General features: G+C 40.9%; 2 protein-coding genes across 6 annotated transcripts; both read right to left on the bottom strand.

Annotated features, from left to right (window-relative positions):
• Window positions 1–221: 221 nt before the first annotated feature.
• MDM2 (MDM2 proto-oncogene) lies at window positions 222–15,069 on the bottom strand. Of its 5 annotated transcripts, none has more exons than XM_083399878.1 (11): window positions 14,790–15,069; window positions 12,751–12,841; window positions 12,443–12,517; window positions 11,988–12,121; window positions 10,109–10,158; window positions 8,479–8,546; window positions 8,298–8,358; window positions 6,843–7,003; window positions 4,064–4,213; window positions 3,234–3,311; window positions 222–2,088 (listed from the first exon to the last, which is right to left on the bottom strand). In XM_083399878.1, exons 1-11 carry the CDS (start codon window positions 14,792–14,794, stop codon window positions 1,537–1,539), a joined length of 1,425 nt encoding a protein of 474 aa, XP_083256004.1. In that variant the 5' UTR covers window positions 14,795–15,069; the 3' UTR covers window positions 222–1,536. The 5 variants fall into 5 exon arrangements, with proteins under 5 accessions (XP_083256004.1, XP_083256008.1, XP_083256005.1 ...); XM_083399882.1 differs by having other exon boundaries at window positions 14,952–14,976; XM_083399879.1 differs by lacking the exon at window positions 14,790–15,069 and adding an exon at window positions 13,224–13,770.
• A 2,233-nt stretch (window positions 15,070–17,302) lies between these two features.
• SLC35E3 (solute carrier family 35 member E3) lies at window positions 17,303–26,838 on the bottom strand. Its single transcript, XM_083400049.1, has 5 exons — window positions 25,881–26,838; window positions 24,329–24,439; window positions 22,554–22,712; window positions 21,209–21,291; window positions 17,303–20,212 (listed from the first exon to the last, which is right to left on the bottom strand). Exons 1-5 carry the CDS (start codon window positions 26,268–26,270, stop codon window positions 20,026–20,028), a joined length of 930 nt encoding a protein of 309 aa, XP_083256175.1. The 5' UTR covers window positions 26,271–26,838; the 3' UTR covers window positions 17,303–20,025.
• Between the last annotated feature and the right edge of the window lie 23 nt (window positions 26,839–26,861).

The following is a 26,861-nucleotide window of genomic DNA, read 5'->3' as shown; positions in this document are numbered from 1 at the left end:
CTGCCCCTATACAAGAGGACACAGTGCATAAAAATAAGGAACCAAAATAATCTGCTATGCTCAAGTCCTGCTTGGCCGCCATGGGAACAAAATGCTGACCAGATGGGACCTTTGGTGTGATCCAGCAGACTCACGTCCTTACCATAAAATACAAAATGTTTTGATCGCATGATTTAAATACAGAAGGTAACAAGCCAGTTAGAGAAAGCAAACCAGTGAGATTTACTGAAAATTGGGGATTTGTTAAATTCAAATTTTGTACATTTATTGCACTGAATTTCAATATTTTACGTTTTGTTCAAATGAACTAAACCCATTACAATGGCAAAAATGGAATGTTAAGTCTCTTGCCAACGAGACTAAGGATATACATTTAAAAATCATTTGAGGATGAAAACAAAATTTAACTTCAGTTTAACAGACTTTTAAACCTTTACCAGAGAAATGCAGATATGGTGGCTATGATTCAAATAACCCCTTTAAACACACTTCACTGGATTTTGCAGACTAGCTATTATTTTCCATCATCCAGGGAATACTGATTTCCCCCATTAACACTTCCTAATGGTCTTTGTTGCAGGCCTGGTAAAAGCACGTAGGCTTCCAGAAAGGGTAACTGGAGAGTTAGTGCTGGAGATCTGTTAGCTCTTCATTTAAAATGCTGCTCTCTACCTAGCCCCAGAGCAAATTTATTCCTCCTGCCTGAACCATGTATGTGCGAACACTGACATTAACACTAACAAAGCTGCACTGGCACAACCTGCCACCCCAAACTGCAAATGACTACACAGTCTTCAAATACACAAATGGAGGCAAAAACTGTGGGCTGTAGCACGTATGAAGAAGATAAAGCAAATAAAAGGGGGAATGAAACTAGGTTAATTTGTATTCTTGAAAACTTAAAATATTTATTTTAAAAAGGGAGACTAACCAGGCTTCCATCTACCTTGGATTCAAACCATGCTTGAGGGACATAAATGTTGTTTCTGCTAATAACCAGTTACAGTGCAATGGATTCCAGAGAGGTGAAAGAAATACCCACAATCCCATAGCTTGCTTCTGATCCCTTAACCAGAGTTTAAAGATTATCAGTCTCTCTGCACAGAGTTTGCCCTACAGCCTTTTGACTAAAATCACTTTTCTGTAAATGCAAGATGTATCTAGTCTTCAAGCATGGTTGAAAACAATGGAAGCTAGTACACTTTTTAAAAAATGCTGTATAAAGAATGCAATTTTTAGACACAGAAGATTTGGACTGGAAGAATAAGACTAAAAAGATCTCACCACAAACACTAAATCCGTTCATTTGTTGCCATGCTTCCATACATCACTTTGCTTGGGCTAACTGTTTGCTACTGGGGCTAAAAAGGAGGCTGTGAACATTACAATTAAACCCATCGGCTTCAGCACAATGTTGTCTCTTGTAGGAAAATCCTGTGAAGAAGGTATAAAAACTTTTGTAAACTTTCAATATTTTTTGTACAAAATTTTATTTTAGGGCTGTAGGGTTTCTTGAAGCAATTCTGCTTGTATCTGTTAGCAAAAATAAGTTAGCAGGATCATCTCAATTGGCTGCCTGCAGACCAAACAAGGCTTGTTCCGCTTCTTTAACTTTTTTGCACATGTGAAACATGACAGGAGGTGTCCCGTCCTTCCGTGAACTATGCAACCATTTTTGGGCCGAGTTTGGCATATGACACAGGGCTCCACACCAGTAAGGGGTAAAACTAAATCAGTGCTTTCTTCTTTGACTTCAGCCTCTTCCTTCTCAGGTTCTTTATAGTCTTCTTGGCTTCCACAAAGCATACTGCTAGATGTAGATGGCTGAGAATAGTCCTCACTTTTCTGAGAGTCAGAGCTCTGTTCTGAGTCGTCCTCTGCTTCATCTTCAGGTGTTTTCCCTTTCTTACAGTCAGGAACATCAAAGCCCTCCTCGGGATCCAGTGGTGTGTCATCTTCAATTTTGCCCTCTACAGACTTTTCCGTCTTCTTCTCAGGAAGCCAGTCTTCCTGAAGAGCCCAGCATTTTGGGCAATGGCGTGGAAGAGGCGGGTTCATTTTATTGCACTTGGAGCACTTCCAATAATCCTGTAGTCAATTAGACATGAAACAGTTAAGCTACCATTTACCAAAATAAAAAAAGCAAAGATCAACCATTTTTCTCCTCTGCACAGTCAAAAAACATTGGTGATATCACCAGATTAAGACATACTGAAATCAGTGGGCTTAGGTCCACTGATTTTAGCGGCTCTATTTCAAGTATTACGAATACCGGACATCATATGCAGATATTACTACACCCACAAGGGGAGGAGGAAGGATGCTCAAGATAGGAAGCATGGGCTGCAATCCCACTAGCCTTCAGCATCATATAAATATTAATTGTGCAGACTGTGGGCTAGCAGGTCTATCAATTTATGTTGCTCAACAGAGGAACAGTTGCACTAGCAGAAAATTGTTTTGCAAGATGTGCAACAAAGTTACCAGCAACTTGCTTATAGTTTGTGCAACAACGTTCCATTGGTGCAAACCATTTCACCAGTGCTATACTGTACTGCCAAGCAACTTAGTGCTACAGTCAAATCTCAGCTCCTGAATGCCAAAAAAATGGAAGTAAATGTTTTCAAATGTTTTTTGGAAGCCAAACGTCCAACGCGGCTTTCGCTTGAGAGCAGGAAGCTCCTGCAACCAATCGGAAGCCGCGCCTTGGTTGTTGAACATTTCGGAAGTCAAACGGGCTTCTGGAACAGATTACATTCGACAACAGAGGTTTGACTGTAGTACATTGCATAAAACCCTTTGTCTAGCTGGCATCTACTGGGGAAAAGTTGCATGACTAGTTGGCTCTTGTGCATTGCCTGGTCAAATCTGACCTACCTCATTGGTATGACACCCATAAATTATAAGAGATCAACAGTCTATTCCTACTGTCCAACACACCCAGTATTCCTAATGTTAGCTACTTTTGATCTGCTATTTTACTGTTATTTGCTTTGGACATACCCATTTTCCAGCATAGCCTACCCACTAAAGCAACCTTTCCCAACCTTGCAGTCCAAAACATCTGGAATGCACAACTATCAGCCTCAGCCAGCGTGGTCATGCGGTCTGTGGCTAATTGGAATTGTAGTCAAACATTCACAGGGCGCCAGGTTGGGGAATGTTGCTCTAGCATATGCAAAAACATCTAATTTAAAAAGCTGCAATTTACTCTAAATGAAGACGTTACTTACACCTGGTGAAATTTCAGGATCATCATCAAATGAATCCACATCACTGTCTTCAGTCTGATATATAGTTACCTCATACATCTGATAGAAGAAAATGTTTAGATTCCAATTACACAAATATGCAAGGCGTCAGAACTCCAAAGAGACAAATTGTACTGGTGTAAACGTTGTATTTCTCTTCCATGAATTACTGAGGTATGATGCAACTGGTTCCAACACTGCAAAAGATCACTGTGGTCCTCTCTACCATTAAAATCAATTGACTCATGAATGGCTTCAATATGTATTGGGACTGTACTCATTTGATTCCAATCATACTTGAAGGCTGTGTTAAATGGAATCTGCTAGACAATACTATATCAAAAGGACAACTGCCAGGCAATCTGCCAGACAATACTATATCAACAGGACAACATAATTTACCCTGTTGAGAAATTATGCAACTTTTTTTTTTTTTTGCAAAAACAAGTAACTGTAAAAACTGCAGAGGGGAAAGAAGAGGATGGTATGAAAAATTGTCAGAAAGCTTAACAAAGACTTCAAGTCAGTCTCTATAATCATCTTTTTTTAACTATTTGTCAGATAACTATTTGTGCTTCCCAGAAACTTTTAGGAACTATAACAGTTTGGGGGGGGGCTTACAAGAAAACCCATAAAGCATATTTGGAGAAGGTCCACAGGACAGTGGCAGACAGAGCACATATTTTGATTCAATTCCAGTTAAATGGATGTCATTGGAAAGGCTTTGGTCTAAGATGCGAGTGGCTGCCAGTCTGAGTCAAGTGTTCATAGATTTTCTTCACTACCATTCCAATTAACTTTAATTCTCCTACCTCATCATCGTCTTCTGTAAGCTCAGATTCTTCTTCATTGATACTGTAGTTTTCTGAACAGATAGATTCAACCTCAAACTCAACACTGAATTGATCTGAAACAGAATCCTCATCCAGCCAGTCCGCTGTTTCACTTAAGCTGTCATGATCCTGGAAGAGGTAATAATGTCCTTTTAGTCAAGTTTGTAACTAGAACTAACAGTAATGAAATTAATGGCTTTGAATTCCATAGATAGCCACCTATTTCTGTAAAATACATTGTTGAAATAATCATGGAAATAAGGGAAGAGCTGCTTGAAGAAACAGAAATAAACCCGTGTCAGTATGGGGAGACTAATCAATTGCAGCAAAATTCTGTGTAACTTGTTTTTATTTTCCAACCTGACTAGTTTGTTACCAGTCAGAGATGAATGAGCTGAGGCAGAATTCTAGTGAAAGCAAAGCTGATCTTTTATTATCTGTTGCAACAGTCTTTCTCTTCCCGTCCCCCACCCCTAGTCAGGAGGTGAAGGACCCAGAACAAGGAAAAACCCATCTTTTTAAAGGTTTGCATTTTTGGCATGGAGGAGGACACCCTCTTCTGCAAGTGTCAGGGTCACCTGGGATAAGTGTCATGGAGTCAGGCAGACCGGGGTGTCAAATGCCTGAAGATCAGCATGTTTCACAAAGTTCCAGACAGAGTTTACACAAAGTATTGACACTGAAAATAGAGCTTGGGGTAGTCAACATGGTAAGAGGATCTGGCAGGATCTGGAGATTGATTTTATGTAGAGTACCTGAGCAAACAGGGCAACCTTCTAGGGCAGGGGTCTGCAACCTTTAAGACAAAAAGAGCCACTTGGACCCATTTCCGAAGAAAAAACAACTGGGAGCTGCAAAACTCGTCATTATAAATATAACTTTTTTGTCACTTTTTTATTATTTCTTTGTTTGACCCCTCAGAATTACACCTCCTCATAGAAATAAACGTTAAATTAACAAGTTACCTTTTTTTGTGTGTGTGTTCTTCACTGCCCTTCAAAACAGTGACCAGCGCACATGCCCCCTTTCAATGCAGTGACCAGTGTACATGCCCCTTACAATGTAGCGGGCGGGAAGGTGACGTCGGAATGGTGCGTGACAAACGCACGCACCGCCCCCATGCGATGTCACAGCCAGTACAGCGCCCACCACACAATGCGCCTCCTCCCCTCACTAGTATCCGGAGCCGCGGTTGCCGACCCCTGTTCTAGGGTGACTAACACGTTGCAGATTCTGGGAGCTTCCCTGATGGGCATCCTGCCAACATGACCCTAGGCTTCGGGGATTATGGAAGACCCAAAGATTCTCACAATGCAATATAACATACACACACTCTATAGGCTCAAGAATAATACATTTACAAGTGATCTTATACCTAGTTTCTATATAGAAATTCAGGTTTTCCTTGTTTAAGCAGGCTAGAGTGAAAGTATCTGGCTTAAATGTTGAAGAAAGGTGAGGGCATGTGTAGGGTGGTACTTTGAGTCGACGTAAGGATATACTTATTTAATGTGCATCCTGGAGACGTGGCAGGGCACACAGCGATGAATAGAGAGGGGAAAAGGGGGATATGCAATGGGCATTTTTCTGGTAACAATCCTCCCTTTGGGAGCATGGTAAGCTTTTCCTATGATGGGATACATATCACTGCATATTAGTAGCTGTCCAAATATGAACAGATTCTGATAACCAAAAATATGTACCACCACGTTAAATGTTTTGCTGCAATGACAATCTCCAGAAAAAAAAATATCAATGGGGTTTGAGAGAGAGAGAGAGCAAGCAAGCAAGCAGGGGTATGGGCCGCTGCACTGAAGAGATGAAACTGGAACAGTGGTTTACATGAACAGGCTGACACAGTGGGACATTATGAGTTATTGTCTCAATTCACCCAGGGAGGTACAAAGTGATTTTAAGCTTTCAAGTTAGATCCTTATATTTGCTTTGACTAGAGTACTATACATTTCTGAAAACACTTAGCAGTAACAATAGTAGTGGTGAAACACATGTCATCCTAAAAAGTCACTTAGAGCTCATTCTGTTTTAACAGCTCCCACCTAAGTATTCAAACACTAATTTTGCTACATAATTGGAAGGTCATCCATATGGGAAAAGTTCAAACTTTAATAGTCAGCAATTCAGAGAAACTATCTCTTTTCTGATGCTGTTATTTCTGTTCAGCAGAATTTGGTTTCATCGTTGAAAATGGTCATAACCATTACCAAATGGGAAAGATTCAGGCTATGACCAAAACATATTGGGCGTGGGTGCAAATAGTTTTCAGTAGTTGTTCAAGTATTCTAGACAGCTTAGCACATAAAAAACCCCATTAATGGACCTTACTGTTTCTGAATACATGAGATGACTGAATGCTTCCTGTATTTTATTTTATTTTGCTTTTTTGGGGGGGGGGTTAAGAATAGCAAATTGCAGAGAAGGGTAGCCTAGAGAACTTCTCTCTGGCATACTACATTCTGTATACATGGGGACAATTCTACAGTACACTGGAAGGGCAGGTGAAAAAGAGGGCAGGGTTCCAGCTTGTTTAACAGCTGTGCAGAACAGGCAATTTCAGCAGGTAATTTGCATGACAAGCTATAACTTCTGAATTTCACTCTTCTACACAACTATGAAAAGTGCAGGAGCACTGTCCTCTATTTCATCTGGTGATACAATTTTAAGACACAATGAGAACCTAAAAAAAACAGGGAGAGACTTAAAGAAAATAGTTTCCTCATGAAAGTCCATTACTACTTACCGGACTTGATGAAGAGCCTGTGGAACTGCTGATGTTGCTAAGATCACAAGGTAAACCGCTTACTACACACCATGAAAGACTTTCATCAAATGTAAGGGAAATGCTGTCTGATCTATGCCGTTTCAGTCTTTCATCATTCTTATCTTCTAAAGGACTTTCTTCTGCAGGATTAAAAAAAACCCAACCTCTTAGCAAATACAGTGGTACCTCAGGTTACAGACGCTTCAGGTTACAGACTCTGCTAACCCAGAAGTAGTACCTCGGGTTAAGAACTTTGCTTCAGGATGAGAACAGAAATTGTGCAGCGGCGGCGCGGCAGCAGCGGAAGGCCCCATTAGCTAATGTGGTACTTCAGGTTAAGAACAGTTTCATGTTAAGAACGGACCTCCGGAACGAATTAAGTTCTTAACCCGAGGTACCACTGTACTTCTACAAGCTTTGCAGTTCCTGATTTTGGTATGGGACTTCTTGGTTCAGTCTCTCTCCTTTCTGCCATGTTATCCCAAAGCATCCAAAAGTACTGATGCCCCTAAGACTTCTCACTGCAATAATATGATTTTCATCACTCCACATTTACTGTATAGTGTTAGAAGCTTGCACAGAAGCCACTGGCATTCCATTGTAACAAGCACAGCAATTATATAGCACAATCAGATACATATCTACTCAGAAATCATTTAATTCAATGGCGCTTACACCCAGGTAAGTGAATATAGGACTGCAGCTGTAAAGATGCATAGGAAATCGTACATTTCAGGTGTTAGAAGAGATAATATGTAAATCTATGAGTGAGGTCCATATTCTCAGTACAGCACACTTGCTTTAAATAACTTTCTCAGTTTCAGGTCCCATTTGGGAAATGCAAATAATCACTTCCTCTACAATGCTATTATGGCAAATGCAAATAACGATAATGTACACAAGTACTGTTATGAATATTAAAGTAACAATTTCAAAAGGCTGAAGAAAACTGACAAGCAACTCAAATACAAACAGCTAACGTCAGAAGCACTTGTGGGCAGGAAGATTTCAGTTTTCACAAGTTTCTTGGGTGATAAACTTAGCTGAAATAAGGATTATGTCCCCACAAAAGCTAGGGGAAAGCAGGAATCCAGAAGTGTTTTTTGCCCACACTGACATCCAGTTATAAGTAGGCAGCTATATGTCTGCTCATAAAGGATGGTAAGCTATGACAAGTTTTCACCCAGCACACTGGAGTGAGATGTGCAAAACAGAAGGTGTGGAACTTAGGCCATGGCTCGAAGGGTTGCTGTACTGGGATTTTCAAATAATCACTTCCACCAAGACACCAGGGAACCAACCCTCCAGCCTGAAGCAGCAAAAAGTCACTCTTCTCACCAACATTTAACTTTGTGTGTTATATCACTGACTTCAGTTTTGGATACCTGAGCTACTATAAGCACTGAAAGCGATAAAGCAGAAGGCTGTGCTCACCTGTTTCACTGTGTGCTCTTCTCCTAGAAGAACTGGCTTCACTGGATTCCTGCACCGATTCCTGTTTAATTAAAAACAAACAAATAAGCCAAGCCCCTCAGATATCTCTTTAATCTTTACCATTCCAGATGTTACACTTCAAAGTATGGAAATAAAGAATGTAACGTGTAATTAAAATTACCTTTATAGTATTTCCATTTTCTACTTGCCACCTGGACTGATTCACAGATGTGTTAAAATTACTAGTGCCTTCAAAAAGAAATGCATATTGGAAGTCATCAAAAAGGGACAGCAGGAGGTTCAAATACACATTTAAGAACAAACGGATTAATACACTGCAATTCCATAAATATAAATTGCTCAAAATCCTAATTCAGGAATAAAGTATGCATTGGAGTAATGCACAAACATGTGAACAGCAAAAAATTTTTAATAACCTATAAGACAAATCAATGAAGCTTATTTATTGCTTTACATGAATTAATCCTCAAATTCAAGATCTTTTCTATGTTCATCATTTAAAAACTGAATCCAACTAGAACAAATTTTGAGAAATTTGGGGATAGAAAAGGTTTACAACTGGGAATCACACTTATATTTTGTATGATTTGTGTGTATGATTCACAAATGACAACAACTGCATGGTGGCAAGCAGGTGAATTCTGGAAGACTGGGTTCATCCAGACATTTGGATCTGTTCAGGACCTTAACTGTGGTATTTTAATGAGTGGAATAGTAGTTCCATTTTCAACCCACATATGGGTAAATCAGTGTTCTTACTAGCCACTTATTCATCACCGTCCTAACTGTTCCTATTTATAATTCTTGGGAAAAGCCCAGCACATAGGTATCAATCCAAATAATCCATTTTAGGTGGGGCAGTACAAACTCCCAGCTGTTCTTTTTATAGATTGTTGGTTCTAGTTTTTCTTTTTTTTTAAATATGATTTTTATTACATTTTCTGTTTTACAATTCCAAATAAACATTTTACATACTTAAAAATATCAGTGACTTCACTTCTCTTCTCTTCCCATGGTTCATTTTACATATCTTATATCCCTGCATATTTTACAAAAAACTATACCAATTGTTTTTCCATTATTACATCCATCAAAACCTATATGCACTGTTGAATTTATGTACGCAATTCTTTTCCATAAAGTTTCAGTTACAGCTGAAACAGTAATCCACACCAGTTAAAACTGGTGAAGGATGCATGGATTATCCCATTTACTATTTACAGTGGTGCCTCACAAGACGAAAAGAATCCGTTCCGCGGGTCTTTTCGTCTTGCGGTTTTTTCGTCTTGCGAAGCAAGCCCATTGACTGAGTAGCGCTATTAGCGATTTAAGGGCTAAAAACGGCTTTTTAAGGGGTGGGGGATTAGCGGTTTTGCTGCTAAAATGCTTTTAGCAGCTTAGCGATTCAAAATAAGGGGTTTTGGAGCAAAAAAAAAAATAAATTCAAATTTTTTCGTCATTTTTCGTCTTGCGAAGCAAGCCCATAGGGAAATTCGTCCTGCGAAGCGCCTCTGCAAACGGAAAACCCTTTCGTCTTGCGGGTTTTCCGTCTTGCTAGGCATTCATCTTGCGGGGCACCACTTTATCTGTTTTCCATCATGGAACCCAGGGCAGCATACATGAAGTTCTTGGGTAGTTACCAACCCAGACACTATCCAGAAACTGACCTGCTTAGCTTCCTCAAGGTGATGTCAAACCAACCCAAATCAACCTTACTGTACAACTTAAAATTATCACGTCCTTCCCTCATCCAGGATAAAGAAAAGCATCATTATAGCAAACTAGCTTACCTTGCTGACTGACTGCTGTCAGGTTTTTAGAAATCATCAAACGTAGTTGCCTAAAAAAAAAAAAAAAAAAGGTAAAGTTTATGAACTAGCTATTTATATGCTTTTGACACCTTGGTTAAAAAAAAAACTGGACTCACCCCATGCCTAATAGTTCAAATTATGTGATATTTCCCCTATTAATTACCTACCGTATTTTTCGCTCCATAAGACACACCTTTTTCCTCCTAAAAAGTAAGGGGGAAATGTCTGTGCGTCTTATGGAACGAGTGTGTGATCAATCACTGGCTCCCTTTCTGGTCCCGCCCCCTTGCCCAGGCTTTCATTGTTGATTGTTCTGCAGACGGAGGCTGTTTCCCCAGAGACATGTGACTGGCTGATTAGATTATCTGTCTGGAAACTGTAGAAACCACTCCCTTTCCTTTCCTAAAGAAGCTGCAGAACTATGAGTTGAACCCCATAAAAACAGGATTTTTTCCCTTTGCAAAGTAAGCCCAACAACTTTGAGTTGATCCTCCAAAAAACGGGGTGTTTCCCCCTTGCAAAAGAAGCTGCACAACTGTGAGCTGATCACACCAAAAATGGGGCTTCCCCCCTTTCCTCCTCTAAAAACTTGGTGCCTCTTATGGTCAGGTGAGTCCTATGGAGCAAAATTTGTATATTAGCCTCTGATAAAATACAGAAGGTCATATTATATCAAGTGACCCAATATTTTTACCCCATGTCTTCCAAATTTCTTAATATGTTGTACACTTCTAAAATTTAAATGAAATGAAGTACTAACAATAATTATTTAAAAGTGTTACTTCTATCATGCAACAGCAAGCTATCTCTCTGCTTTGAAACACATTTTTAAAAGAAAAGCCTGACTAGCTTTTCAGATACCTTTTAATTGAATAATTTTCTAAAGAAATGCCTGAAGTAACTGATATTATAGTTTGAAGTCTTGTTTATTCTGTTATATTTTACTCTAAGAAGACCCATTTATACTAAATAGAACTCAATAAGGCAAACATGTACAAAATATTTTTTTCTTAATGTGATCCCATTGAGATCCCAAAATGAAAATTTGCAGGTAGCTCTTAGCAATATTAACTAATCAATACATTTTTGGGGACTTTTAAATCATATTAATTTTAATCACTTTTTAAATTTTTAAATGTTGTAACTTAACTTTAAAATTTAAAGTAAGCCCATCATGTGACATATCATGTTAAAGCCCATGAAGTTCTGAAGGGATTGGTATTTTTAGTTTTGAAACATCTCAATTCTGGGCTGAGTTTTTAAGGTTTTTGTGTAGTCTGGTGGCAAGGCCAAAATTGTCAAATTTTTGAAATTTAAAACCCTCATAACTCAAACATGGGATGAAATAAAAAATTAACATTTTAGATTTAAACTTAGTTGTGATCATTCAAAAGATACAAAATATTAAGAAAATTGGAAGACATGATGTAAAAACCTAGATCATTTGATACTGATTGAACCTTAAAGGCTAGAGCCTTTTAAAAATAAAGGATTATAAAGGCTGTGCTTACTTTACATCAATGCTACTGAATGGGGACAACACAATAAGTGGGATTCAGGATAAAGGCACAGAACTGGACATCCCAGTCACCAGGCAACTCATAGGAGCATCTAAAGGAGGAATAAGCACTCTCCAAAAGATCTTAGATACAACAGGGCTGTTTCAATATGTAGGCCTGGTTCACACATCATGGTAAGCCAAACAGAGAACAAACCTTGGCTATAGATAGTGGTTAAGGAGAGCACTTGGTGTGTTGGGGTGGAGGGTAGAAAACTGAATATCTGGCATGTAAGAATGTGCCAGTAAGATAACACATGTGCTCAGCATTTAATACCAGGCTGCAAAAAATATTTTTACCTGCATTCTTTTATAGAAAAACTCTGTACTCCAAAGATATCACCCAGAAGATCATTTGCACAGTGGACAATATGTTGCTGCTTTTCATCATACAAACGTTTAGATATAATATATTGACCAATATAGAACATTACCTGTAAGAGCAAACATAAAACAATGCACTTTTTTGTAATATAAGATCAACTAGCACACTTCCTAGTTGAGCTCAAGAATATTACTATACACATTTTAACTAAAATTGTTTCTCATCAAGCCGTAGTACAATCAAGAATTTGAACCTAAGGTTAAGTTATGTAGGGAAAAAGGCAGAACTGAGAAGAACCTACAGCGACAAACTTCTATTTAGCTTTTAAGCAGTTTTGTTTAATTGCCGTTTCATTTTTGTATCATTTTTTATTGTTACAGGTTATATATTAAGTTTCACCACAATATTCTCTGCAAAAACCGTAACTTACCTCCTTCATAGTAAAAGTCTCCTTTTCTGCACCAGCAAGCTTCAGAAGTTGCAGCAGCAACGGCTTGGGTTTAACCTGGAAACACAAAAAGACGCAGCTCGATTTAAACGGTGATGTTCCTGTTCAAGATTTGGGGGGGAAGGCGGTAGCACCGTAACAAAACGAAACAAAAAACCCACAAAGGAAGAGGCAAATCCTTTAAAATTAAATGAAACGGGTTTGCGTGGTCCTAGCAGGTTTCCTGCAAACCTAAAAATCTAACATTTGCACTAGAGTCCCCGGGGCAAAGGCTCCCCCCGAATACTGACCAACTTCTCCGGACGCGTTTGGCTGCTGCCAGATGTGCCCTCGATGGGCTGGTCGGTAGTAGAGGCCATCTTAGTCGTATTGCACGTTTCCCTGTGAGGATTAGAAGGAACTTCGGTTAGGTTCAGCGGTTAGGGGTTTATGTGTCCCCCCCAAGTGTCCCCGCCAACAAGCGGAGCCGCATAAAGCCCTCCGGTCGCCCGTCGCCTCACCCGGGTTAGACCGCCGCTTCCGAAAGAAACGCAGCGAAAGGCCCCGCCTGGGGTCGAGTATGAAGAGCGTCGCCTACCGGCCGGCCTACAACTTCGTCCGGGGCAAGTCCGGGCTTTGCTCCCCTGGCTGACCGCGGCCCGACATGCCCGAGCATGACTCGCAAGATCAACGCTGAGTCAGGCGGGAGGGGAGCCCCGACGCCGCCATTGGATCCTCCTCCCCACATAAACATACACACTGCCCTTTCCCTCCTTCTCCGTACCTCAAAGGGTCTCCCTCAAGAAGGGCCCTCGCCTCAGTTCTCCCAGGCAGGCTCCGCTTCACCCACCCACACGCAGGGCAGGGCACGCGTCTACCTCAACAGCCGAGGAGGCCGAATTCCACGCCGAAGGCCGCCATTTCAGGCCCGACAACACGGCCATGCCCTGTCCGGGTTTTGCCGCGGCGCGAGCAACTGGCTTCTTGGGGCGGCGTCTCTCGAGCGCCCCCGTCGGCCCTGCCCAACCCGGCAGCCGGTTCTTTGCGCCAGTGGCGCGCTTCACGGCCTTTCCTGCAGTGTTTCGGGGGCCGTTTCCCCCCGCTTGGTAGGGTGCGTGTTGAAGAGGGCCTATTCCGAAGCAACTGTCGAATACATTGTTCGTGAAATGCCGCCGCGGCTTTGTCTTTCAAGGAGCCTGTCCCGACAGGCGGGCAGGCTGGTTCCTCCTTGGCGCCACCCCAGGAAGGAGCGGGGCGCCTCGCGGGATGGGAGGGTGGCGACGCGGTGCCTCTGCAGCAAGGCGGCCTCCTTACTGCCACGCTGCGCTTATACCAGAGACAGTAATTGGCTGTGCTCTTCACTTGTAGTGGCGGTGTGTGTGTGTGGAGATTTAAAGTCCTGGGTATGTGTTTTTTTTACAACGCTGAACATTCCTGCGGTTGGGACCCCGCTACGCAGGTGAGACTCCTCTTCCGACCTATTTTCTCATCTCTAGCCCAGATCAGACCATTAGTGTGACACATGCAGCTGCATATGCGCCGCAGTCATATATACACACACGCTCAAACCCTCAAACTGATTCTGTGCGTTTGTTTTTTGTTACCAGAAAAATGCCCATTGCATGCCCCCCCCCCACTTTCTGGTTTCTATACATTTTGTTTTGTGCCGCCCTGCGTCCCACCACATGTCCCCAGGATGCACATAAAGTGCGCCCTTATGTCGCCCAAAGCACCACACTACATATGCTCTCCAAGGAATCCACCCTGCTCTCCCTTACCTGTTTGTCTGGTTCTAATGGAGGCATGGACCCCCCCCCCTTTCTTCGTCATTTAAGCCAGATACTTTCACTCTAGCCTTATTAAAAACAAGGGAAAGTTTAATTTCTCTATGGAACAATGTATAGAATTGTTTAATAAATGTCTACACCCTCCATAATCCCCCTTGCCTGAGATCATGTAGGCTGCTAACTGTTGGCTTAATTAAGGTTGCAAACCTGCACCTAGTTTCCTTAAGTAAGCCCCACTGCGTTCAGTGGGAATTACTTTTGAGTAGACAGTGCAGAAGACTGCAGTGTAATTGTGCTATTATCAGCTAAAGAGAGGAGTGGGTAGTATGCCCCAAACAGTCAAGATCCGCTAATGGTTAGCAAGAGTTGATTCCCAAAGACAACGACCACACTTCTTCTAGCAGGTTCAGGTTAGACATGGACACTGTGCAAACACTACATCCAAAACAAACTAGGTTATATGGATAAAAAGGGGCAGATAGAACAGGGAGAATGCAAAATTAGAATGAGAAATAATACTTTTGTCCTTTTTTACTTCCATTTAAAACCTGTTCATGACTCACCTCATTAGCCCTTATCAGCCAACATTCATAGAAACATTGAATTGTAGAGTATGGATCACAATGGTCATATAGTCCAACCCCCTGCAATGTAGAAATTCTGCCCACAGCCATCCCTGGGTGGGATTGCACCACCAACCTTCTGGTTAACAGTGACATACTGACCCATTGCGCCAGGCTCAATTATGGGCAAGTGTTCTTCTAACCTCTCCCCTTTCCTCCAGCAGCCCTTGAGATTTTATCAAGTTGGAAAAACTAGCTTACTTTTGAAACAGGATTTTAAAGGAGGAAGTTGGAATGTGGGGCAACAAATTATATCGCTTCTGCGAGCAGAATGCTGAAGGCTATAGCTTGTGAAAGAAGTCACAAGGTCTTAAAAAAAAAAAAAAAGAGTTGTCCCAGCTAAGTCACACACCAGGCTAAACGGCATTTCAGAAATTATTAAGATGTTTTTTTTCTTTTTAAAAACCCCCAGCAGTCATGTTGTCAATGAGGAAGTTAGCTTTCTGAACAAATTGGCATCTTGTAGAAACAAGACATGAAAACAAAGTCAGTGAATTGAGAGAGAAATGCTACTTAAGCAGTTACCCACCAACCACTAAAAGTACTAAAGTTGCTTGTAACATAATGAACACTCCTCATTTTGGCATATCTCCAGTGGAAAACCACCATGGTGACAGTGTGCTTGCTTTAGTGTTACCCTAAGTGCGCACAGTACCCAAGCATAAGCCATGCAAACTCGAGTCCATGTCATGCATAATAGATTGTGCAGTTTTCAACTGTTTGTACAGGTGAAGGGATAGCAATAGGAGGCAAAGGTATTGTTTGCGAGTTAAAAGGTAAAAGGTAAAGGACCCCTGGACAGTAAAGTCCAGTCAAAGGCGATTATGGGGTTGCGGCACTCATCTTGCTTTCAGGCTGAGGGAGCCAGTGTTTGTCCACAGACAGCTTTCTGGGTCATGACTAAACCGCTTCTGGCGCAACAGAACACCGTGACAGAAACCAGAGTGCATGGAAACACCATTTACCTTCCTGCCACAGCAATACCTATTTATCTATTTGCACTGGCGTGCTTTTGAACTGCTAGGTTGGCAGGAGCTGGGACAGAGCAACAGGAGCTCACCCCATTGTGGGGATTTGAACCAACCTTCCGATCGGCAAGCCCAAGAGGCTCTGTGGTTTAGACCGCAGCGCCACCCGCGTCCCAGTAAATCAGGATACCCAAGAGTTGCAGATCAGATAATCCTACTCTGATGCATAATTAATAATAATAATAATAATAATAATAATAATAATAATTTGTTGGAAGCCGCCCAGAGTGACTGGGGAAACCCAGCCAGATGGGCGGGGTATAAATTCATTATTATTATTAATGAAACAAGTTTCTGGCAAGGTTGATTAAACAGCTGAGCTTCACAAGGGATCCATGAAGAAAGTTTAGACAAATTTCCCAAACAAAGCTGAAGACATAAACACATTAGGAGCACACTCTGTACTAATAAGTGCATGAAGTAGATTAGGTAATATAGTGGAAAAGTGCCATGTATTTAATTGGGTGCGAAATCATGTTATTTGTACTGACATCTGATTCCAAATATTTATTGTGTCTTATAACATCAGGCTCAATTCACTTAGATTTCCAAACCCCCAACCCATCATGGGTTTTGACCCATGTTAGATGGGGATCCCTAATTCTTAATTTCTGAAGCAAATTCCAGAGATTTCCCTTCAACTCATCACCTCGCTCCCCATGCTTACTGTTTTTATACTTCATTGAACCACTCCTCCAATCCACTCTCTAATCTGGGAAATACACAGTAACTCACCTTCCACAAAACCCAGCAGTGAAGGAACAGAGATTAATGAGGTTAGCTGGACATAGCAACAGGAGAGGCAATCATCTCTGTCTTTGGAAGCTTCATAACCTCAGGACAGCTCAGAGGGAGTTTAACGGTGTTTGTGGCCATGAAGAATTTGGTAAATTACAGTAGGGAAAATGTGCAATGTGCCTTAAGTATTTTCTGCCTCATACATTCTAAATATTTGCACCAGGCAGTAAGACATTAAGGAATGTAGGTTGCTTCTGTTCTTATGAAAGAGGCCTGTGTGTCTCTAAGACAGAGATCTGATTCAACAGAAAAGCGTAGTGCCTCTACTATTTATGGTTAATGTACAACCAAAACAAAGTGCAGAACAGAGCTGAGATGTACAAGTTTTTGATAAAGATTGGGAAGACAAGATGTCAATTTTGCACTAGTGGAATGGTTAGAAATCTGTTTATGGCAAAGTGAGCATATGACTCATAACTTCTCATCCTATGATTATGAAAAATATATAGGGGAACATCAGATATAGAATTGCAGAAGTGCACGTAATATTAGTTTTGCATTGTAGAGGCAGCAACCTTTAACAATACTGTTCTCTTAAATGAAAGCACCACCACCATATCCATAGCTCTTAAATAACTTAAAAGGGAGACAAATTATACTGTTTCAAAGAAAGTCCTTAGGCAAGGCTAATAATTAAGAACTCTTTTATTCAATCAGCGAAACCAAGAATTTAAATAAAACCTCTCTTCATTCTAACTACAGGATGCGTACATTTGGGTTCTTGGTTTGTGCATTTCATTTACATTTTCTGCCACTGAGAAGACCAACTCCAGCTTTCAGCGCCATTTGTACCTTATACATTCTTATTGTACACTGTATTTACAGTAATATCCTACAACTTCAAACCATGTTACAGTTGAATGAGATAGAGAGTTTAACCATTTTATGCTACCTTTTCAGACACAGAATTGACTTGCAGGAACATTGTACCTCTTGAATCCACGTTGTTAGAGGCTACTTTGTGTCTTTATAAAGGCATCTGAATTAGTCTTTTGTTTTAATTAAACAGATCCTTGTGGTGTATTTATCTTACAGAAAAGCTTGTGCACAGCACAAAATTAGTGCAAAATTGTTTTGTCAGTGCATACATTGGAACAATACGCACTTCAAGATCATGATGTTCTGAACATATTTTTCTGCAGCCTATTTTTAACGCTAATTACAGATATTTAAGAAAGTAACTAATTTTGTAAAGTATCTAAAACTGTTAGACATGAAATGAAATGGTCTATCAAAATACAATATGCCCCCCCCCCCCGGGGTATATTAGGCTACTGAAGGATTTGGGCTACAAACACTACCAAAACATTTGAGAACTGAATAATCATTGAACACTGGCCCTTTTCTGAGGTGGTTGTTTCTACATTGTATTGCTCAAATCACTAAAAGAATTTGGGATCTAAGATTTGCATCATAGTTGTGAAGAGACACCTTTATCAAAAGGAATTAGTATACAGTTCATTTTACAGGAGTTGCAGAATTCAGTTATTTGTTCTTGGTCATATCTTCCTAAAACTACAGACAGAAATAAAATACAGGCAGTATATAAAGTTCTGCTTTTGATCATACAAGGCGGGGTTTTTTTTACAAACAAACAAACAAAAAACCAACCAACCAACCAGCATTTTAATGTATTTATCAAATGAACTTTGTAGCTTGTGAGGCAAAAACTACACACCCTTTCAAAGCAAATTTCTTTTTGGAATCACAGTCTTCTAGTTTTACAACTCAGGCTTACAGTTTCAGTCTTTTATCAAAACTAGCAGCTGTTCATAACAGTGGAACAAAGGCCTGCAGCAACCCTTGGGGCTTGTTCCTTCTATGGAGTTACTCCTTGTATGAAGTAACAAATGACCAGGCTATTCAGATAGATTGCAAGGCCCTTTGGACACAAATTAGCCTGTTTCTTTTTTTATTAAAAGTGTTACATCATATTTTATTGTTCCATAAGTGAACAGCTCTGTTGCCATTTTGAAAAATATGAACTTACTGCTCAGATATTTTATTAAATGGTTATATAAAAAATTCTTTTAAAATACATGTAGTTTGGTTTAGACAGCAACTAACTACTATGGATGCTTTATTTTCCTTTCCATAAAGTCCCCCCCCCCCTGAAAGGCTTTACCACCTGACTTCAAAATTTTGCAGAAATCTTTATTTGTTAGTTAAGACACAATCTGCAAATGTCTGGAAGCATTCCCATCTTCCTGTTCAACCCCATGTATTTCTAAGGCTGGAGCAGACTGAATCCCTTATGCTAAGGGACCTGAGGATCTTAAGTGCCACCCTACTAGCTCCCCCCCCCCCCCCGCAAAGCAAAGCCTCCTACTGCTTAATTGTCAACTTTACTCTGGGTTAATCTTAACCAGCAGTTGAAACCCAAGAACTGAAACTGATTAAAAACCATGGGTATTTATCAAATGCTGCTTGACAATGGTTAACCCTGGTACAGATGCAATTCTTAATCATGCTTAAAGCTTGAGGATGGATAGGGGGCATTACACAAACTTGGGAGAAGTACACAAACTCAGTTCAGGAACAGAAAATACTATATCCATACTGGCCCAAGGTGGCTGACTAAGGAATCCGCCCTCTTCTATGAAAAATTCTGGGACCTTAAACGTGGGTATGAAGAAAAGCATTTCAGATTACAGGAGCCAGCCCTGCAGCCAGTTACATTTTTAAAGAGTTTAGCAATCTGATCACGCTGCAAAGGATCAGACCATTTTAGGTGTCTTAATAATACTAGAATACCGTAATTTTGCTTAACTGTAAATGAAGAAAATCTAATTCTCAGAAACAAATGCTTTCTATTGGATTGTTAAAAATAAATCTATGCATGATTATGTTATACAATATTTCATTCAAAAACAAAATACAAGAAAAAAGAAACAAAAACAAAATTTGATTTTCCATTCTTTACCAGATCAAGAAGATACAATGTTCATTTGACTTCACATTATCAGCAGGCAGCCTCCTTTCTAGAAATGGTAATACTGACATAATCAAAAGGGCAGAATGAATTCCTTTGGCAATTAATGTCACATCTAACTTGATGAGTCCATTTGGTATGAAATAGTTGAATTCTCTTATCTTAGAATTGCCACTGTAATTATGAACCATATTTTAAATATAGAAATCACTTAATAGAATAGAAAAAACACCATAGGCCAAGATTGTAGAAGATGAGTTTTTGTAGTGCTTGGTTTTTTAAAAACTGATCCGTTATATAAAAATAACAGAAATGCACTTCCTTAACAGCAACTGGGCGCATCTATTTCCTTATTTTGCTTGTTTCAAAACTAGTGCATATTAAAAGGACTCATTCACCATCCATATCAGTACTTGTTCTATGGACGCTGAACCAGCTTGCTCTTGCCCCCTTCTTGTTCACTAAGTTTGAAGTGGGTATAAGCTAAAATTCCAAACAATGTGCATGTAATTCCAAGGCCTTGATTAATTGATAAAGGATCCTTAAACAAGAGGTACCCTCCCATGAGGGTGATGCAGAATTTGAAGTGTCCGAACATATTATAGCTATGCAGATCTGTTAAGGAGCATATACTTGTCAAATGTAAAACATGTAAAGTTCATTTATCCACTTACTTGTATGTTGATACAATCCTGTGGAAAGTTTGGCTGCTTAAATCCTATTGCAGTCAATAGGCTTAATAAGCTGCCTAAAAGTGCACAAGGTTGCAGCCCATGCCTGCTACCTAGGTATCCCCATCACCTGCTTAACCCAACTTCTGATTATTTTGTTTCTATACCTCTTAATAGATCAAAAATACCTGTAAGTGGTGTACAGCACACTGAAGCAACAACAGACAACTTAAACAAGCCTTAGTTCTTACTCAGCTGCATTTTGGGTTTTTAGCTACATCTCAGCTACTATAATCGACACTTTTATGCTTTATGTATAGCAGATCATTACCTACAAACTAAAAATTCATTATCGTGATTTAATTACTACGAAATGATAAATGTGTATCCAAGCACTTGAGCACTGAAAAGTTGTGCTAGTAGAATTCAATGCAACTGCTTTCTGGGCACAATTTAAGGGGTTGGTTTTTACCTATAAATCAGACTGTTCCATCATGCTGGCCACTTCTGCCTCCAGTTAAAAAGGATCTCAAGCAGCAGAGCTGGGGGAGACCAGTCTGAAATACTGGAGGATGCTGCCAGTCAGAACAGACAATGCTGGACTTACATGGGCCAATAGTCTGACCTGGTATATAAAAAGGCTTCTTATGGCTGGTGGGTTGGAGGATTCTCCATAGCAACTTTTGTGACCAGTGAGGGGTGCGGACAGGAGAGGGTAGAGTAACAGTTACATTCCCCCACCACAGCTGAAGTAGCAGGACTGTGGTTACAAGCCACTGCATTTTTGCAGTCTTGTAATCAGAACAAAACATGTTCGTTATTAGTTGGCTAGCACGCTAATTTCTTTATTAAATATATCAGTGTGAATACTGAAGATATATTTTTTTCAACTGAAAGTGAGAAATAGGACTAAAAAAGAGAAAAGGATACGTGACTGGTGAAGTATTCCCAATGATCCAGTAAATAGATAAGTTCACCATAAAGGCTATGATTCCAGACAGCAGCACCATAAACTGTGGGTAAGTAATAGACACACAAAACAAAACCAAACCAAACAAAACATGAGCACTGCAATGTGTTTCAAGGCATCACTACATTAAAATGTTTGAACAGCTGTACAACATAATACAGTACGGTATAGCAAATTCACAATCAAATAAGCAAATATGGATTGTAAACAAACAAAACCCATACTGGTTTGCAAAGCACAGTGTTCTTCCTGGTAGTGGTTTGAACAGTTACTACAGGAGGCATGAATTCTCTTTGACCCTGGCAGACAACTTTGGGCCTTGATTGGGCCAGAAGCCACAATGCCATTTTTTCATTCCCAATAATTCCACATTAACATAATGGATTCTTATGTTGTTGGCATATACATTGTACAGATGTTAGCTGCCTTGGGAGTTTCAATTGTTTTATGTCACTGCTGGGAAAGGTTTTATTTTTTTTATACTGATTTTTATTATTACAGCATTATACTGTATTTTGTATTAATGTATGCTTATATATTTTTTCCAAGCTGCCTAGAGAATCTTATGTATTAGGAACCACCTAGAATAAATAAATCTAATTCAAATGGAATATTTTATTTTATTTTAAAGTTTTTGTTAAGATTTTTTTCTTTGAAGAGTCTGACATACCTATTCCCAAGGAGGATAGAACCATCAACTTAGCAGCCTTATTACTAGAGGGCACAACGCAGTTCTATCCTATGTTTACTCAGAAGTAAACTCCCATTATATTTGGTACAGTTCCCTCCAAGTAAATTCATACAGGATTACAATATGAGATAGGCAGAGCAATACTAACCGGGCAGATACACTAGGGGCAGATATGTTGGCATATCTTCTGTGTAAATCAAGCCCTACTGCTTCTGCCCAAGAGGTCTGTGGCTGGGGAAGGGTAAACATTACTGCCCTTCCATCAACTCCTATAGAGTGAATTTAATCACACCTGTATTTTGGGTGGTATAAGCTGCACTGACCTCTATGGGCTTTAGAGTTCATGAGTAGCTGGACCTTCTTCATAAAATTCCCCATGATTTCAATAACTGCATGTCCAGATTTACTTACTTAGGCCAGACTGTAACTGCAAAACTTGGGACACTCCCCCACCCTCTATTTGAAGTGGATGCTCCATAAATTATATCTGGCTAAGCGGTTTCTACTTGGAGCACCACTGTTACTATGGATTATCATTTTGAAGATACTACTCAAATATGCAGGCTCAAACTTTAATTATTTTTTTTTAAAGCAGACACAAAACAAAGGCTTACCACAGCAGAAAGTGTCCAGGGACCAAATATTCCACCATCGCCAAATACTGGTTCAAAGAAGGGAACGACACACAACAGCATGCCACAAGACATGGGAGCTTGATAGTACAGCAACTGCATAGAGTTTACCTGTAGCTCATGTTGCTTCGCTCCTACCCACTAAAATCAAGAAAAATACATTAATAACCTGTGACATCCAAGTGTAATAAGTTGTAAGGAATCTTTTAGCGCCTTCTACAAAAATGATAACGTAGATATATACATTAGCAAAAATCTATACGTACATTAGAGGACAGCTAAGCCCAATTTATCCAAATTTGGGAGGAAAGCTGAAACATTTGGAACTTCAAAGGATTTTTCTTTACATAGGCTTAAATGACACAGGGTTGGGGCTTCTGAGAGATTCAGCATAGGTTTAGATCATCAAGAAAAAAATGCCATGTTTAACTACAGAGTTAAATTACTCCCTGAACAAGCATTAATTTTAACTGGTGGTTATAACAAAAGATATTGGTTTGCAACTACTTCATATAATTTATTTATTTTTTTAATCTTGCAGTACACAGAAGCTGCAAAATTGTAGCTGCTTAGAGAGCAGAAAACTATCTGTTTGAATCTTTCCATATGCAATGATATATGAATCAAGATGGTGCTTGGAGGCCAAGACTTTTAAATAAGCTTGCAAACATGGCTGGGCTCTGAATTTAATTTATTCATGTATATACTGCTTAGTGTCAAAATAGGCTTCTAAGTAGTTTGCAAAGTATAAAAACTATTTATACAAACACCCACAATTAAATACAAAAGAAAATAATTCAATTAAAACTCCACAGCAATTAAAACAGGTGACTTGGGTCAAGAGACCAAGGGGATGCCTGTGCACTTTCAAAAGCTAGCAGAACACTAACACAAATGGAACCTCTTGTATTTCAGCATAGAGTGCATTCCATAACACTGGTGCCACTAGTGAAAAAACTCACCTCAGCAGCACCACAAACTATCAGGCCAGGACAAGATTAACCAGTTTCCATTTGTTGATTTTAAAGTTGTTACTGGGCAATGGAGGGGAAGTCTGTCTCAGTTAACCTCGTCCAGAGTTGTACAGGGTTTTATATTCAATGCACCTAAATTCCTTGTTCCCTGTACAGGATCAGAACAGAGACTCCTTCCTTTTAGAAAAAAGCAACCTAAATTCAAGTATCCCCTCTCTCATCCCCATTGTGTCTGGTACCTCTTTTGGCCTCTTAATCCTAGCCAGTTTATTCAGAAGTTAACCCACACTGGGTTCTTTGGGCCTTCCTCCCTAGTAAGTATGTTTAGGGCTATAAGCTCCATATATCACTTATAAGACCTAACTTCAGACATTTCCCGTATTTCTTTTTACATAGAAAAGTAGCCTTTAAATCAATGTGTTTGAGAGATGGCCATGATTGAGTTATATGAGACTGTAAGCGTGAAAATGTTAATATGTTGGTTTGTTTAAAATCCAGATTTCACTTTCAATAAATATTGCATATTTAACCCCAAAATAAAGAATGTAGCCACATAATACACATTTGCCTACTGCTTGCAGACAAATAGTTTGGTGTCAATGACCATGGTTTCGTATTTACAGTTGTCAAGAGTGGTAAATGCACAACAATATATTAGTGGAGGACCTGCCATCTGAGATAGCCAGAAAAAAGGTAGAAGATTTAGGAGTGTTACATCAAGACAGTTATTATTTTGAATCAAAAACTGCATATGATAGTAGAAGGTCATTTTTTTTTACTTACCACTTGATAAAGAGATGTAACTAAAACACCGAGGGAAGCAAATACCATGCCAAGAAAGTTAAATTTCACATCATAATAGGAATTTAGGAAAACGCCTAAAGTAATAGGAATCTGTAAAGGAAAGGAAAAAGAATGTTACATGTTCCATGCATTTGCTGCTCATACAATTCAACAGAACAAAACTTTTCTTATCTATAAGCCACAAAGTCCAAGCTTCAGCTGTCACGTCCAGAGATGCTGTATCAATATATAATTTGATGGAAGCAAAATAATACTACCAATAAAAGTCACACATAAGCAATGCTATTGAAATGAAAGCAGTTACCACTAAAAATGCATCTCCTACTCAGAACATTGGGCAAGTTTCTGGTGAGATACAAGATTTTCTTCAAGAAACAGCTTAAAAGACCACTATTTTGCAAAAGTGCTGTAGCAATTGCATCACATGCAGCTCACAAATATATTGGCTATGATACATCTGAGGAAATAAACATACAACTCAAGTGTAATTTTTGTTTCAATGCTATTTTTATTTTTTTTTGCTCTTATGGAAGTTTGTGCAAATTCAACCCACATATTAATTTACTACAACCCAAACAATTAAGATTCATTTAATCAGGGAACAGCCCTAACTGGGGGGGGGTGCTTAATATGCTTGTCTAGTTTTTTATGCCTATATTGTATGGTTTTTATCTTTTCAGTGTTGTAAGCTGCTCCGATATGTTTTGTGCTTTAGCGGCATATACTTTTATAAATAAAAAAAATTAACAGCATGGTTAGCAATTCTTAACTGAAATGCACTGATATTGAAAATGCAGACATCTCACTACTTCCTATCCTTTCTTATCTCCTATACTTCACAACCTCAGCTGTCCACCTTCTCCATGAGCTTCAGAAGACCAGCATACTGCACTATGCTTTTGAAAAAGGGAAGGGTCACCCCTTATTTAACAGGACTGGACCAAGAAGGCATTTGCCTTCCCAGAACATCACTTCCCTGCATTAGAAACGGGCAATCCGAGTCTTTCACTCAGAACCAGCGAGCAGGGTCGTCTGCGCCAGGCCCTCCTATTCGGCAGCAAGCCTGTCTAGGGCAAACGCAGTAAGAAAAAGAAAGGGCCTCTGAGCCTGTGCAGAATGAATTAACGGCCTTCATAAACTGGGACAGGAAAAAAGGCGGGAGAGGCTTCCGGGTATCCCTTCAGTAGCCAAAGCTCTGGTTTTTTGTGCGTAGGGGTGTCAACTTGAATAAAATTATGGGGGGGCAGGTAAGCCCCACCCCACATAATGGATCACATGATCACTATTTGAACGGCAATGCCTATTAAATGGGGGGGGGGGCTCAAATATTTCATTGGGTGGAGGACGAAGACCCCATGGCCCCTAGGAGTTGGCTCAAAGTGTTTGAGGGCAGCGATCGCCTCGACGTGCGAGAGCGGCTGGCTCCCCTTTCCGTCCCCCCGGGCCTGAGGAAGGGTTTCGGGGGCCGCTCTGCCGGTGCGCAATAGCCCCCCTCCCGCCCTGGCTCTCTGGCTCCCGCCCTTCTCCTCACCAGGGTGAGCTTGATGCGGGCGGGGAAAGTCTTTCCGTAAGCCACGCTCTGGATGAGGACGATGACCGGCGTGGTCATGGCCTTGGCCAGCTGGTAGGTGCCGATGGTGTTGTTCTGCAGGGACAGATTGGTGAAGACCACGAAGCCGCAGAAGCTGAGCGCCAGGGGCAGCACCTGGCGGGGCCGCAGGCTCTTCGGGGAGAAGATGCCCAGCGCCTGGCACACGTACAGCCCCAGCCAGGTGACGGCGAAGTGCACCAGCGTCAGCGTCAGGTTGGGGAAGCCCATCCGCACGTACAGCCACTTGTTCAGGAACACGATGCAGATGGACGCCGCCAAGTTCACCAGCAGACCCGCCGCCAGGCGGCCCCGCGCCAACGCCGGGCCCATGCTGCCGCCGGCCTCCGGGCCCAGCTCCTCGTCCGCAACCGGCGAGGCAGCCGCAGTAGCCACCGCTGCTGGGTGGTAGGCGGCGGCGGCAGCAGCAGCAGCAGCAGCACTGGCCGCTGCCGCCACCACTACCACCGTCTCGCCCGCCCACTACCGGGCCACGTGGCTCCGGCGTAGGAACTTCCGGGGCCAACAGGCCGCCGGCTCCGCCCTGGCAAAGAAGCAGCTCGCCTCAGGGCGGCCTCTTTCCCCTCAGACACTCACGCGGGGAGGAGTCCCGCCCCTCTGGCAGGCTTAGCGGAGAAGAGCCTCCGCCTCTCCCTTCGTAAGAACAGAAAGAAACGAACCCTTACTTTTCCCTTTAGCTCGGGAGAAAGGGGGCGCCTGTGCATAGCTGTCAACGTTTCCCTTTTTTAAGGAAAATTCCCTTGTTCCGAATAGGATTCCTCAAGGAAAGGGAAAAGTTGACAGTCATGCGCCTGTGCCCAATTGCGAACCCGCCTCGAAGAATTCGAGCGGGACCGTTGCCGCCCCTGAGGTGAGCTCGCGCGTTCGAACGACGTTTCGAATGCCACTCCCTTAACGGCTGTT

Source organism: Podarcis tiliguerta (assembly GCF_965153285.1).
Source record: "Podarcis tiliguerta genome assembly, chromosome: 10".
NCBI classification, from domain to species: domain Eukaryota; kingdom Metazoa; phylum Chordata; class Lepidosauria; order Squamata; family Lacertidae; genus Podarcis; species Podarcis tiliguerta.
This window is presented reverse-complemented; position numbering and strand designations above follow the sequence as displayed.